General features: G+C 41.0%; 1 protein-coding gene across 1 annotated transcript in view; it reads right to left on the reverse strand.

Moving 5' to 3' along the window:
• CDH19 (cadherin 19) overlaps positions 1-16,011 on the reverse strand; it is a 104,255-nt gene that overhangs the window by 20,262 nt on the left and 67,982 nt on the right. The window contains exons 6-8 of the mRNA XM_054020937.1: positions 9,559-9,743; positions 7,950-8,203; positions 5,132-5,268 (exon numbers count right to left, since the gene is read on the reverse strand). Of these exons, the coding sequence (XP_053876912.1) occupies positions 5,132-5,268; positions 7,950-8,203; positions 9,559-9,743 (576 nt within the window). The remainder of the gene's footprint in view (positions 1-5,131; positions 5,269-7,949; positions 8,204-9,558; positions 9,744-16,011) is intronic.

Consider the following 16,011-nt stretch of genomic DNA (forward strand, 5'->3'; position numbering starts at 1 on the left):
GCTTCCTCTACTCAGGAAAATGGGTCAAATGGATCAACAGCAAAAACAAACAATCAAACAAAAACCTATTTTTAAATGTGCAGCTCACTAGTTTCTTACAACGAACATTGGAATCTGAGCTGATTACTTCTGAGTCTTCTGCAAGAGGGAATGGTATCAGAAATAACAACTGTAAATAAATTAGGTCTGATCTGGCGAGTAGAGGCAGAGACCCATTGAAACCAATGGAGCTGGGGTGATTTATGGTAAGCCTTAATTGGAGGCATCAAAGTTCATGATAACTCTTTATATTAATGCCTTCATATCTTTCTTGAAATATTTCTTTTTGAGATGAAATTTCTCATGCTTAATGTTAATAAGAATTGATCCAGAATGTATTAATAAAATTGGCTGGGCTATTTTTTTACATAATATAAGCATGGAAAAAAATAATCATGTATCTTAAATACAATTTTGACACTGCAGCCCTCACCCTATTTGCTACAGGGATGTGGTGAGGAGATTTGGTTGAGATGGCAGAGGAAATACATCTCTGAGTTCCTGGCTAGTTTGGGAGGGAATAGCCTCTCCCCACCCCCACCCCCATCCCTCCTGGCAGTTTCATGGGCAGAGCTTGAGTGGACTAGGGGAATTTTAGTTCCTGCCCTCAGAGCCTGATTTGCCCATTTATAGACTGCATGGGCACCTCATTGGCCTGCAAATGTGAGTGTGGGAAGTTTATATTGCTCCTCCTGGCCATGAACTACCATTCACACCTGTTTTCTTTTCCCAGTTAATTACCCTTCCATTGGGTGTTTTTAGGCATTTATCTGTTTCTACTGGTAGATTCCCAACTTTTCTCTGAGCTTTTGGCCAGCACCATCCCACTTTGCAGTTTGGCAGTGAGCCAGAACTAGTTAGCTAGCTGGTTCTCACATTCCTCAGAGAACAGAAGAGGTTTTTCCTGAGAGGAAGTATTGTACTATTGAATTATTTGTCACAGCTGTGTAATAGCTGTCCAGGACAAGTTAACTTAGGTAGCAGGGGGCACAGAGTTGCTTCTGCAGTCCCAGGCACTGGCCAGGTGGTATCTGGCTAGACCATTGAATGGTGAGGGAAAGGCTTCAATACCTATGCAGAAAGACACACCTCTTGTCTCACCACTTATCCCTTGCACAAGAAAATGAGGATATCTGGATCTGAGCATAGGTATATTACTCAGCTCCTATGATACGATAAGCAGAATATTAACTAAGCAGAACACAGTGTGCAGGAGAGAAAGAGAAAGCTGAGAGACAGCTAGATTCCAAGACAGTAGGCGATCCACAGTAACAGAGTGGCTGGGGTCCAGGAAGGTTCTTTAGGAAAAAAATAAGGTTGTAGCAGTAATTATTGGAGACAAAACTGGCCAAATCATGCAGAAATCAAAACAAAGTTTGCTAACATCATAATGTGATTGCCCCTAGTGATAAAATCCTATCCAATAGGTGCAGAGAACTAAAGAAATTCTGGACTCTCAAAGGCGAATCCAAAGTGAGGTAGGAGAAAAAAACCCTAGGACTAATCATGATGCCAAAAAGAATATGCACTTGGGAAGAAACAGAGGGCTCTCAGGAAAACAATAAGTCATTTATACTCAACATAACCAAGTAAAGGTACCTCAGTCATCTCTGTGTAAACCAAAAAGGATCTCAAAGTAATTAATTGCTATTAACAGAATCTGTAAGAAAGAGAGTGAAACAAAGTTGTGACACTGCTGATTCATTGGGAAGAGTATGTGATGGATTGTAACAATTTAGCAAAAGCAAAGGGAGTGGGCTTGCTTCAGAGTAGCACAGAGATGCACCACACCATGGCTGAAAGAGGATGTCCACTATTGTCCAGAGTCATTCCAGAGCCAGAAATAGTGTGAAAGAGAAGAGCAATATGGGTAAAACTTCCCAGAATCCTCTCTGTTGCTATGACTGACTGGAGTCATCCTATGTGTTAGCAGTGGCATTTTTTATCAGACTGGGAGGAGTGAGGTGTGTGTGTGTGTGTAAGTAATAGGAAGCAAACAGAACAGTGTTGGGCTAAAAGCATGAATAAAAAACAAAGAAAATGTTACAGATGGAATCCTGGCCTGACTGAAGTCAATGGCAAAATTCCCACTGACTATTATAGGGCCAGGTTTTCACGCTGAGTATTGGGCTGGAGGGAGCGGAGAGTGTTTCAAAGATAGAAGCATGATTTAAACAGAAAAAAAAATGTATTTGGAATTATAGGAAGATGCCTAAACTTAGTCTGAGTAGTTTGGCTTTTAGGAGTACTGAGCACCCAGCAGCTCCTATTGACTTCAATGGGAGCTGCTGCTTACTCAGCCTTTTTGAAAATCAGGCTATGCATTTAGGGGCCTAACTATGAACTTAGGAGCATATCTGTAAGCATCCATTTTTGAAAATATTGACCTAAATAATTATACTGTGTGTTGAATCAGGTAGTGAAATGTGAACATTGCTGGGAGAAATGCATTAAAGTGCACCATCAGGGAAAAGAATTCCTTGGAAACCTAAAAGACAAAAAGAGAGAAACCAGGCAGTGAGTATTTCCCCCCCCCACAATAAGCTCACTTGTAAATAAAATTTAAATGGAAAAAAAAATCATATCACTTGCTTGATTAGGCTGAGCGAGGTTGTGACTGTGTGTTCTCCCACCTCATTTCCTAGTGGAGATGAGCAGGAAGGAAGTATTGAATGGTAATGCTAAAAGGTAAAAAATATAAAAGAACTGTATATAAACTGAAAGGCTAATCGCGATAAAATCACACTTATCAGACAAAACTGGAGTGGTGAGTTAAATCCTTTAGCTTCCACGCTTAAGAGCTGAAGAGAGTTGTGAATTCTGTAGTCAAAAGAAGATTCTGAAGCTCAGTATAAAAGGTGTGGTGTGCTGAACTATTCAGGACAGATGGTCCTTTCTGCTATCTCTTACTGGTAACTACTTAGAGCTGGTAGTGAACCACACCTCTGGACATCCAAAGAAATAACAAATTAGAGTCAAAGTTGTCCCATGTTTCAGTCAGCTGTTACCATCAGAAGTACTTGATGGAGATTTATACTTCAATTGACAGAAAGAGGAGGCAGAAAACATTTTGGCCCCTAATGACCTTCCTTTTGTGAATGAACAAATCACCTTCAAGTCAGTCTGGTGGCTCAAGTTTTCTTGTTCTGTTTGCATTATTTGAGTGCTATTATTTCTGTTTGGATTGTGTACTCTATGTAGGCAGATTAACACCTACCAAGAGACAGATAATATTGGGTTTGATTCGCTCTTGAGTTGGAACTCCACTCAGCTCACGATAGAGGAAGCGTCATTAAGCAGCTGGTTTTGGCTCTGAGAATCTCAAGGTCAGACCTGATGGAGGCCTGACTATGGTGCAGATGCCAAGACACTTATGGGATTTGAAGCTGGATTTATGCCACCTAGTTGGTGCAAAGGAGCTGTAACCATACATGGTCCATATGGGATGAAATCCGGGTTCCACTGTCATCAATGGTAGTTTTGCCATTGGCATCAATGGAGCCAGAATTTCACGCATAGTTTCTTTGTTTTTCAAGCAAAGATTGCTAAGTACACAGGATAGACATGATGATTATATTTCACGTGTTAAATGTTATTGATTGATAAAGCAAATCATCTTCAAGCATATGCAAACCAATGTGAAACACCTCTGGATATCATCTTATTAAATGGTGACCTTATTATCATTAAAGAGCTGGAGAATAAATATAGCAAAATGAGAAGGGCTCCCTCCTCTTACAATACATATCTTAATATTTCTTGACATTGAAAGCCTGGGCATTTCTTCTGGTTCAGGAGACAATTATTCAATTGTAACATCTGGTTCTCTCCCTTTTTAGTGTTTAGCTAAACAGAAAAGTCACAATCCTAGACTGAAGTCATCCTGCAATGTTTCCATAGACCTATTCAAGGTATGACAAAAATATCCCAGAGATGCTTTCCATTCCACCATATCACCTACCAGCTGTCCAACAAAGTGAAAAAGAAGATACATTTGTGTTTAAAAACTCACAGATAAACCAAGAAGTCAAACAAGACTATCAATTCACAAATATAAAATGAGGATTGCAGTAAATATTGCTACCAACTTCACTATATTAAGCTCACTATTGCATCTACTATTCTGATATATATATATATATATATATATATATATATGGGGAATGCTTTCTTATGGGGAATATATTGGATTAACATATTTCTAAAGATTGTCTCTTTCACCAGAGATGAGAAGCTGGTCCAATAAAAGATATTACCTCACCCACCCTGTCTTACTCATAGTCTAAATAGTCTAAATAGTCATCATAAAAAACAAATGTATATGACACAATGTCTAAAACACATGCTAGTTGTTAAAAGTACATGGCAATAAGTAGTTGATCCATTGATATCCTCCTATTTTGTTGACCTTGTCTCTTCCTGTGGATGATGTGATTAATTTTAACTAAGAAGAAACACATTTTGTCACATCCAGTTCCAAATTAGCAAGCAAGCATTTTCCATAATGTTGTCCCAAAGATAGGGCAGCTGGATAACTGAAAGCACAAACAGAAGCAATTTGCATTTGACTTTCAGACAAAACTGACAGGTGAAATCTATATAAAGGATGCTTCCCAGATTTAATTGTCACTGTAGAGAAGTCTAGCTGATTTAGGCCTGACATTAACCATTAATTTGAAATACAGGTTTCTGACTGGTGTTAAATTAGACCCTGGCTAATTTTACACTAGTCAAAAATCTGGTGTGAAATTAACCAGGGTCTAATTTAACATAAGATCTTGCACCGGGGGAGCAATTCATATGCTTCAGTATAACTTGAAAGTGTTAAGAGTCTCCATCTCATTACAATTTCTTTTTTTTCTTCTTTTTTTATAAGGTCATCTTTTATGAAAGAGCACAAGACCTTGGAGCTCAAAAACATCCTGCTTCCACTGAACTCATCATTTTAATAATGCTCCTTAATGTAACAAGAAACAGCAATATAATGAGAAAGTAGCATGTATTCTCCATTTAAAAGAAGGGATGTTCAGATGATAATTACACTAAGTGCATGCAGGATATAAAACATAGTGTTCCTTAAATTCTTACTCACTCATTTCTGTGGCTGTAACAGTTATGTTGTGCCAAGCAGCTGTCTCTCGGTCCAGAAGCTTAGTTATAATGATTGTTCCATTGTGTGCATTGATGCTGAACAATCTCTTTAAATACGTGCTGTGGACAATAGAATACCTGCACCAAAAAAGTAAAGAGATTGCCTAATACTGAAATGTTCCATCTGAAACAAGGACATATAAAGCTATTGTCAGTCGAGAAAACAGAGCTGTGGATATATCCATATAAATGTGTGCAGCAGGAACTCAGAAATTATGAAAAATGTACACTTATAAACATTTAAAATTCACTGCTGCCAAGATCAAAGCTCTTCTTTTCATAAAACTAAATATGCCTCAGATCTATATTAATGTGAACTGAATCTAAAATGCATTATTCATTCTTATTTCTAAGTCGGTCTCACAGCAGGTGAATGACTTGGTTGAAAAGAAACAGCAAAAATGCCACTTGTGAAATGAATAACACTGGCAACTAAGTAGAGGTATAATGGTAAATCTATTTTATTGTTGCTGACATGTTATGATGTCGAAGGAATGAGCATTAGGGAAAAAGAGAGGCATCTGACTATCTATAATGAGATGTCTGCTAACCCCAGGTACAAAATCCAAAAGTGAGAAATGATTGCAATGAGCCCAACTTGGAGCTCTACCGCAATAACCATCATTTGAAAAGCTCTGCATGCCATGTTCATATGCACACATACAAAATGCAGGTGGAATGATAGTTAAATTCTTATCATTGGCCACATATGAGTGACTATGAAAAAGACAGAGAGTGAAGTCAAACATATAAATTAGAATGGCAGAGATTTTTAAATGATTGGATTTTTTTAAAAAATAAGATAAAACTAAATATGTGGCTTTATTCATAAGGCACAGTAGGTGGCTCTATCTTGGAAGTGAAATTTGCGCATACTCGGAAAGTCTGCATTGGTCCTGTTTAGAATACCTGTACTTAACAATTCCCTCTTCTTCTCCAGCTTTCATTTTGCTTGATAAAGCCTTTATATTACAAATTGACACTTAAGACTCTTCGCTGATAGCCCTTATTAAATGCCAGTGACTGGACCACTCTCTAACTTTTAATTTATAGTTACCATGCAGCCTGCGTGAAAAGCAGCAAGATACTAAATCCGAGAACTACTATAATAGATTGTCATCTGTTCACTTCAGTTTAGCAAGAGGCTTGTCAATGTCTCCTTTATAAACTCTTATTTCATGGATTTATAATTTAGCTTCCAACATATTTCATTTATGAAAGTATCCTCTCATCCCTCCTCCCCACACAATCTTTTCTTGTTGTTTCTGTTTTGTTTTGTTTTGTTTCTGATTTCAGACATTTGTTTGTTTTAAATAAACTGTATTTATTATAACATATATTGCTGTTTGCAAACTGGTGTCCATAATGGCAATCAGGCCTGGTTTTGTTTTGTTTTGTTTTTGTATGATAAGAAAACACTGACAGCTGAGTTATTGTTGAATAATTGGCTGCATATGCATATACTTTCCCCCAAACATACATATATATGTTTTAAAATCATAGTTGATGCATGCTGTGAAATGAAATGTTCCATCTTAAAGGAAGTCTATGGTGCAACAAACCTGCTTAAACATTGCTGGATTGGGCAATAGACACACATATACATCACAGCAACCCCTAGAGAAATATTTTATTTTGAAAAAATATACTATACAAATGTTATAAATATTCACAGTATTTACATGTTTTGGTACAGATGCTATAATTCTCTAAGCAAAAAAAAAAAAAAAACAAGTGTTTTGAAAAATTCTGTACATATATTTATACTTTTTAAACTTAATTTTACCCCAGGCTAAGTCAATATAATAGGAAACTAGTATTTAAAAAGACAAAAAAAAATGGAAATCTATAGTCTATTGAAGCATAGATGATATTAGAGTATATCAGATACTAAGAAATTGATAATTTAATCCACACTAGTGGATTATTTTGCACCACACTAGTTTGTCCTGTATCTTAGGTTGTCTAAATTAAGTGGTGTTCAATTATGTCAATTGACTCTACAAGCTATTTTAATTATATATCATAGCTAAAGATGAATCAACTGTGTCCTGCCTTAAGATACAGTGAAACTATTTTGTGAAATACATAGTTTGTAGAATTGTTGACTACAACATTTCACTGTGGGGCAAATACCAATCCTGGAAGGCTGAAAGAGAAGGGAACTGGTACAGTTATGTTACCCAGAGCTGGCTAGATTCCGGCTGTGGGAGTGGACACTGTTCCTACCCAAATCTAAAACATAGCCCTGCACTACAATATTTCCCTCTGCCCCTCTGTAAAGAAGATTTTGGGGAGCAGGCTGGAGTAGGGATAGGGGCATAGCCAGTGGATCAGCAGTTATGCAGAACACAGTGACATCTGTGCTACTGCAGACCTGAGGTTTTAGCTGTGGACATGGCACCACCGTTCTGCTGTTGCTCCATATACTCTACAGGGCCACTATTTGATCTATTTTTCCATCTGCTGGGTACTATGAAGAATTGATTTACAAAACCAGGCTTTGTGCAGGGTCAGGATTAAGCCCAGAGGGAGGGAAATGACATTTTACTATTCCAGACTATTTGCTTTAAGGATATCCAGGCTATCACAACGTAGGTGAACTTTAGTTCATTCATGAAGCACAGACCTGTGGAATGGAAAAGAGTCCCCTGGAAATTTTTCTCACTTAAATAGTCTTGGGGCCCCTTTGAAAATCTCAGCCCTGGTTTTTAAATCACTTTTTCCTAGCATACCTATTTACATTTTACAGTGTGTACCTGATGGGACTGTTGGCATTGTCTGGATCTCTGGCAGTTATAACACCAACAAAGGAGCCATTTGTGGCCCCTTCAGCGATTTCCATCACATAGTTCTGTGAGGTGAAAACTGGAGGCTCATCAGCATCTTCCACACTGATCTTGATAATGGTTGTGTCTTCAAAGGGCCCTTCTTTCATAAAATGGTCGTCCATTTGCCTGTTGATAGCTTTTACTCTAACACTGTATCTCCTTTTGCTCTCAAAATCCACTCTCTGTAGACAAACAAAGTGGGAAGTGGAATATTCCTTTTTTTTTTTTTTTTTAGAATTTGCAAATTAATAATACATTAATGACTGATGTAAGATTAAAGACAAGAAATAGTGGTACACTTCTTTTGGGAATGTTTTAAAAACAGTTACACACACATATATACACACTGCAATAACAGTTTAATTATTAATCTGTATCTTACTTTAATTTGCTTTTACTATTAAGGATTGATTTCCTTGGTTTGCTCTGATGTTATGATTTAATAGTATTGTAATGGATACTTTACTTTATTTTATCACTTATGTTTAATGTAGGTTATGCTCTTAATGCCTTTATTTCACATGTAGAGTTAACACTATACAATATACCATATGAATTTTCATGTAGAATAAGGGGAATTAGTTACTTTTCAGATGTTCAAACTGAGTTTATTACAGTTTAGTCTTCAGAAAAAATAACTCTGCCTCCCCTTTAAGAAAACCAATGAAAATAACTCACTGATCACACTGTCTGTCTTACCATTTGTTTAGTCAGGATTAGTAATACAAACTACAGCAGGAAATATTAGCGAAATAGCTTCCTTTCCTTGTAACTGTTCCAAATGGGCAAAAGACAGCAACATCAAATTCTTTAGTCTCCCATACTTCACTGAAGTGCTGACATTTTCTGAGTAAATACCCTGTGCTCTCTAGCTCCATCACAGAATATTGTTTTGGCTTCCCATACCAACTGAGAACATAGGTAACCAACTGAATGAACTTACTTTCTGTCTTTTCCCTCCCCTGCAAGGTTTAAATGAAACCTTGTCATCAGTTCAGTTCTAGTAGCTAACTCTTTTTCTCCCGATGTGATGCTAAAATAAGTCCTATATACACCTGAAGCTTCCTGAGTGTGTTTCACGAAAGAAATCATAACACTTTTCACTTATACACAGAAGTACCTTCCATCTCAAGATCTTAACATTCTTTACTAACAGTGTGTTATGCCTCAGAACACTCCTCTCCCATTATTCTTCCCATTTTACAGGTGAGGAAACAAGGCACAGAGAGGCTAAGACATTTTCCCACAATCACATAAGGAGACAAGTGCAAAGCTGGAAATAAAACCCAGATATCCTGACCCCGATTGCTTGAGCCACAAACCAAAAATATCAATTTACTTTCTAAGCTAGTGAGGTTGTTTTTCCCCACACCATTCCAGATCCTATTTTCAGTCAGATTATTAGTGCTTAAAGAAGCCAGATAGAAAAAAACATGGAAACAACAACATGAAGTGCTGTTGTTTTAGTAGCAGTTGTTGTTATTATTTTAAAACATTAATTATATGTTTCATTTTAGTGGGTTTCTTAATGTCTCACCTCTTTTAATATAACAATTCCTTCTTGGGTCTCATTGTTAGTAATGATGTCAAAAACAAGTGATTCCTCTCCTTCGATGACATAATTCATGGCTGCATTCTCCCCTATGTCACTGTCCTCTGCCATGATTTTGCCTATGGTAGAGCCTGGTGGTGCTGCCTCAGAGATATTCATGTAGTAGAACTCTTAAAGAAACAGCCAAGTACCATCACATTAAACATCAACTTTGTCAATGATCTATAACAGTTGAAAGCAGTGGTGTGCAACCTATGGCCAGGGGAATAGTAGTGGCCTTTGAAACACTCACCTGAAGCCATGGGGGTGGGGGGGTTGTGACTATTTAAGAAAAAATGTTTGCCTGAATATAAACTGAAAATATGTTTCCTGAGCTGGGTAATGTGAGTATCAAAGGGAAGTGTTTGAACCAACCTCATTCCTGTGAGGAGGCACTAGGGGGCAGCACCTCCATAACTGCATCACAACTGCTCCCCTGCTGCCTGAGAAACAGCTCTGAGGTGAGCTGGGAGCTCTCTGAGCAGATACTGTCATATTCCTGCTACAGCTGCTCAGCAGTGACCCTATTGGTAGCCTGCTACTTTGCAAGGGTAGGGATAGGGTATCAGGATAAGGCCCTGTCGCTGCACCTACTCAATATTCCTGACACCCTAATGAGCCAGCTAGGCTGCCTGATGGACTGCCCTGTCCTGCCCTGCCCTGATTGTCTGAGGAAGCCAGCAGGCCAGTTCTTAAGCTCAGCAGCTGCAGTAGCTCGCTGGCTGCTCAACGCCCACACCCTCACTGCCTCCCTGTTCTTGCATCTCACCAAGTCCTGCTCTGCTCATCCATAGCTCCTGCCCTTCACCCAGCCTTGTTCCCACCCAGTCCCAATCTTGCTCCTGCCTCAGAACCAGCCCTACTCCTGCTTTCCCTGTCTCCTGGTAATCTGGTTCCAACCCTCGGCTGTGATTCCTGACTCCAACTGTGTCTCAACCCTGGGCTCTGGCATTCAGATTCTGATTCCATTTCGGAACTTCAGCCCTGCTTCTGTCTCGATCCCTGGCATTTGGACACCGACCACGAGGCCAGACTGCCTACACCCATTCTCCTGACAGTTTGAGCAGCCTGAAACTAAAACAGAGGGAAACTGGGCTGACAAGGGGTCCAGAGCACTGGGTAGTAAGGATCCCTCCCCAGCCAATCTTTCCCTGCTAAAGATAGGTGTTGCCTTACAGATCCTGGAAGCCCAAATTGCTAACCTGCAAGCCAACGTCACTGTCCTGCAGGCACAGAATGTAGCACTGCACAGGCAGGCAATGCCACCCCTGACTCTGCCTCCCACTTGGTGTGAGCCAAAGATTCTCCTGCCTGATAAGTTTAACGGTGATCGGGGCATGGTTCAGGGGATCCTCAGTCTATGCTGGCTCCTCTTTTTGCTGTGCCTGCAGTCATTCCCCACTGATCAATTCAGGGTACAACTGATTCTCAGCTTGCTGACTGGGGAGGCTCTGGAGAGGACATCCACACTCCTAGAGAAAACAAGCCCAATCCTGGGCCAGCTTGAAGACTTCATTCAAATCATGGATGTGGGTCCTCAGTGACTCTAATCATAAGTGTACAGCTGAGGCCACCCTGGGAGTGTTGCACCAGGACAGATACTGAATGGAATAAGACTTCACAGCATTATCATTTCCACTTCGACCTAAATGATGACATCAAGAAGAGCTGGCACAAGTGGACTGTCCACCGACTCTGGATGCCTTGATGCCTTGATTGACCTAAAGCATAAAAACTGTCAACCATCTGATGGAACGCTGCCAAGAAAAAAGGTCAGCTTCCCCACTCCTGCCAGCCCTGCCATCTCTGGCTCACCAACCTTCAGCACCTTCCCCACAGCCCAACCCACACAGCTCAACACAGAGAAAAAGCAGCGTTGGGCATTGGGGATATGCCTATACTGTCGAAGACCAGGACACTTTGTGTCAGGCTGCCCTGCTAAGGTCCAATTGGCACCCTGGTCAGGGAATGCCAAACCCCAGCCGCTGATAGCAGGGTCTGGGTTGGGGTGTTGCTCTCTGCCTCTCTTTGGTACCCAACATTAGTATATGTCTGCTGGTATCTTGGCAATGAGCAAGCGATCCCAACATGTCTCCAGCTTCCTCTACAAGTCTGACACCTCTCCATCTCCGAGGTCCACCTGGAGTCACTTGTGGATTTGAGTGTCTCAGGTAACTTCATGGATCAGGACTTTGCATGAATACACCATATTCCCACCTAACGCAAGGACATCCTGGAGTTGGTGGAGTCTATCGATGGCTTGCTTCTTTCATCAGGCCTGGTTACTCACTACTGAATCACATCCACACCCTGGATCTGTTCTGGACATTTCACAGAAACCAGGCCTGGGGTACCTAGAAGATGCCCTTAATGAGAGGTACTGTTAGAGTAAGTCCCTGTAGCTGCAGCTGCACCTGCTCAGCACTCCTGACATCCTAACAAGCCAGCTGGACTGCCTGATGGACTGCCCTGCCTGATTTGTTGAGGAAGTCAACAGGCCAGTTCTTAAGCTCAGCAGCAGCAGTAGCTCACTGGCTGCTCAATGCCCACACCCTCTCTCTCTCTCCCAGGGCTTGTCTCTCGCCAAGCCTTGCTCCTCCTCTGCTCCTCCACAGCTCCAGTCCAGATCCTGCCCTGCAGTAAGCCTTGTTCCCCTCCTCTCCCCCTCCTGTCTCAGAACCAATCCTGCTCCTGCATTCCCTTACTCCTAGTAAGTCAGTTCTGACCTTTGACTCTGCTTCCTGGTCCTGGCATTCAGACTCTGACCACTAGACCTGACTCCCACTCCAACCACTAGGCTAACTGACTACAGCTCAGTCTCCTGGCAAAGGGAAGGGAGGAGAGAGAAAATTAAGGTTCTACACTGCCTGTTTCCTTGCTAGATTGAGGGATCCATAGGGAGGCCAGCATAGCAGCTCAATTTCCTGTGCCTGAGCACAGGGAAATAGAAGATTGATTGGTTTCAGAGTAGCAGCCGTGTTAGTCTGTATCCGCAAAAAGAAGAACAGGAGTACTTGTGGCACCTTAGAGACTAACAAATGTATTAGAACATAAGCTTTCGTGGACTACAGCCCACTTCTTCGGATGCATATAGAATGGAACATATATTGAGGAGATATATATACACACATACAGAGAGCATAAACAGGTTTTTTTTCTCTTAATTAATTGGCCTCTCAGAGTTGGTAAGACAACTCCCACCTGTTTATGCTCTCTGTATGTGTGTATATATATCTCCTCAATATATGTTCCATTCTATATGCATCCGAAGAAGTGGGCTGTAGTCCATGAAAGCTTATGCTCCAATAAATTTGTTAGTCTCTAAGGTGCCACAAGTACTCCTGTTCTTCTTTTTGCGGATACAGACTAACACGGCTGCTACTCTGAAACCTGTCATTATGCAAGGCACTGCATTTAGCCGTATGGAATGGAAATCCATCAACCTCATGAAAAAACTCGTACAGATACAGACAGACATCATCTTCCTTTCCAAATGCAAGCAGATGGACATCATACCAAAAGGACTAAAGGTAAAAAATCCATTAAAATCTACATATCACACAGACTATGCTGAGAGACTGTGTCACACACTCTCAAAGAAACTGAGAAACCACCTGATCAGCATCCTATACAGCAAACAGGGAAAGATTAAGAATGAGCTCTCAGAACTGGATATTCTCATAAGAAACCAACCTTCCACACAAACTTCCTCATGGATAGACTTTACAAAAACTAGACAAGCCATTTACAAGACAAACTTTGCCTCTCTACAAAGGAAAAAGGACACTAAACTATCTAAACTGCTACATGCCACAAGCAGCCACAACAGTAGTTCCCTTAACCCACCCAGCAATATTGTTAATCTTTCCAGCTATACTCTTAGCCCAGCAGAAGAGTCTGTCCTATCTCGGGCCCTCTCCTTTTGTCCCTCCAGACCCATGAATATGATACAGTTCTGCGGTGACCTAGAATCCTACTTTCGACGTCTCCAACTCAAAGAATATTTCCAACATACCTCTGAACAGCATACTAACCCACAGAATCCTCCCTACCAGCACTACAAAAAAAAGGATTCTGCATGGACTCCTCCGGACGGTCGAAACAACAGACTGGATTTCTACATAGATTGCTTCCGTCGACGTGCAAAGGCTGAAATTGTGGAAAAGCAACATCACTTGCCACATAACCTCAGCCATGCAGAACACAATGCCATCTACAGCCTCAGAAACAACCCTGACATCATAATCAAAAAGGCTGACAAAGGAGGTGCTGTTGTCATCATGAATAAATTGGAATATGACCAGGAGGCTGCTAGACAGCTCTCTAACACCACATTCTACAAGCCATTATCCTCTGATCCCACTGAGGATTACCTAAAGAAACTACACCATCTGCTAAAAAAACTCCCTGACAAAGCACAGGAACAAATCTGTACAGACACATGCCTAGAACCCCGACCAGGGGTATTCTATTTGCTACCCAAGATCCATAAACCTGGATATCCTGGACACCCCATCATCTCAGGCATTGGCACCCTAACATCAGGCTTGTCTGGTTATGTAGACTCTCTCCTCAGACCCTACGCTACCAGCACTCCCAGCTATCTTCAAGACACCACTGACTTCCTGAGGAAACTACAATCCATCGGTGATCTTCCAGAAAACACCATCCTGGCCACTATGGACGTAGAAGCCCTCTACACCAATATTCCACACAAAGATGGACTACAAGCTATCAGGAACAGTATCCCTGATAATGTCACAGCTAACCTGGTGGCTGAACTTTGTGATTTTGTCCTCACCCACAACTATTTCACATTTGGGGACAATATATACCTTCAAGTCAGCGGCACTGCTATGGGTACCCGCATGGCCCCACAATATGCCAACATTTTTATGGCTGACTTAGAACAACGCTTCCTTAGCTCTCGTCCCCTAACGCCCCTACTCTACTTGCGCTACATTGATGACATCTTCATCATCTGGACCCATGGAAAAGAAGCCCTTGAGGAATTTCACCATGATTTCAATAATTTCCATCCCACCATCAACCTCAGCCTAGATCAATCCACACAAGCGGTCCATTTCCTGGACACTACTGTGCTAATAAGTGATGGTCACATAAATACCACCCTATACCGGAAACCTACTGACTGCTACACTTACCTACATGCCTCCAGCTTCCATCCAGGACACACCACACGATCCATTGTCTACAGCCAAGCTCTAAGATATAACCGCATTTGCTCCAATCCCTCGGATAGAGACAAGCACCTACAAGATCTCTATCAAGCATTCTTAAAACTACAATACCCACCTGCTGAAGTGAAAAAACAGATTGACAGAGCCAGACGAGTACCCAGAAGTCACCTCCTACAAGACAGGCCCAACAAAGAAAATAACAGAACACCACTAGCTGTCACCTTCAGCCCCGAACTAAAACCTCTCCAGGGCATCATCAGAGATCTACAACCTATCCTGAAAGATGATCCTTTACTCTCACAGATTTTGGGAGACAGACCTGTCCTTGCTTACAGACAACCCCCCAACCTAAAGCAAATACTCACCAGCAACCACACATCACTGGACAAAACCACTAACCCAGGAACCTATCCTTGTAACAAACCTCGATGCCAACTCTGTCCACATATCTATTCAAGTGACATCATCATAGGACCTAATCACATCAGCCATACCATCAGGGGCTCGTTCACCTGCACATCTACCAATGTGATATATGCCATCATGTGCCAGCAATGCCTCTCTGCCAGGTACATTGGCCAAACCGGACAGTCTCTACGCAAAAGAATTAATGGACACAAATCTGACATCAGGAATCAAAATACTCAAAAACCAGTGGGAGAACACTTTAACCTGTCTGGTCATTCAGTGACAGACCTGCGGGTGGCTATATTACAACAGAAAAACTTCAAAAACAGACTCCAACGAGAGACTGCTGAGCTAGAATTGATATGCAAACTAGACACAATCAACTCCAGTTTGAATAAGGACTGGGAATGGCTGAGCCATTACAAACATTGAATCTATCTCCCCTTGTAAGTATTCTCACACTTCTTATCAAACTGTCTGTACTGGGCTAGCTTGATTATCACTTCAAAAGTTTTTTTTCTCTTAATTAATTGGCCTCTCAGAGTTGGTAAGACAACTCCCACCTGTTTATGCTCTCTGTATGTGTGTATATATATCTCCTCAATATATGTTCCATTCTATATGCATCCGAAGAAGTGGGCTGTAGTCCACGAAAGCTTATGCTCTAATAAATTTGTTAGTCTCTAAGGTGCCACGAGTACTCCTGTTCTTCTTTTTTTAGAAGATTGATTGTGGCTCTTTGGCTTTTTTAAACTATTGGATGAAACCTTAGCTTAGTTGAAATCAATAG

This window comes from Malaclemys terrapin, chromosome 2 (genome assembly GCF_027887155.1).
Source record: "Malaclemys terrapin pileata isolate rMalTer1 chromosome 2, rMalTer1.hap1, whole genome shotgun sequence".
In the NCBI taxonomy this organism is placed as follows: domain Eukaryota; kingdom Metazoa; phylum Chordata; order Testudines; family Emydidae; genus Malaclemys; species Malaclemys terrapin.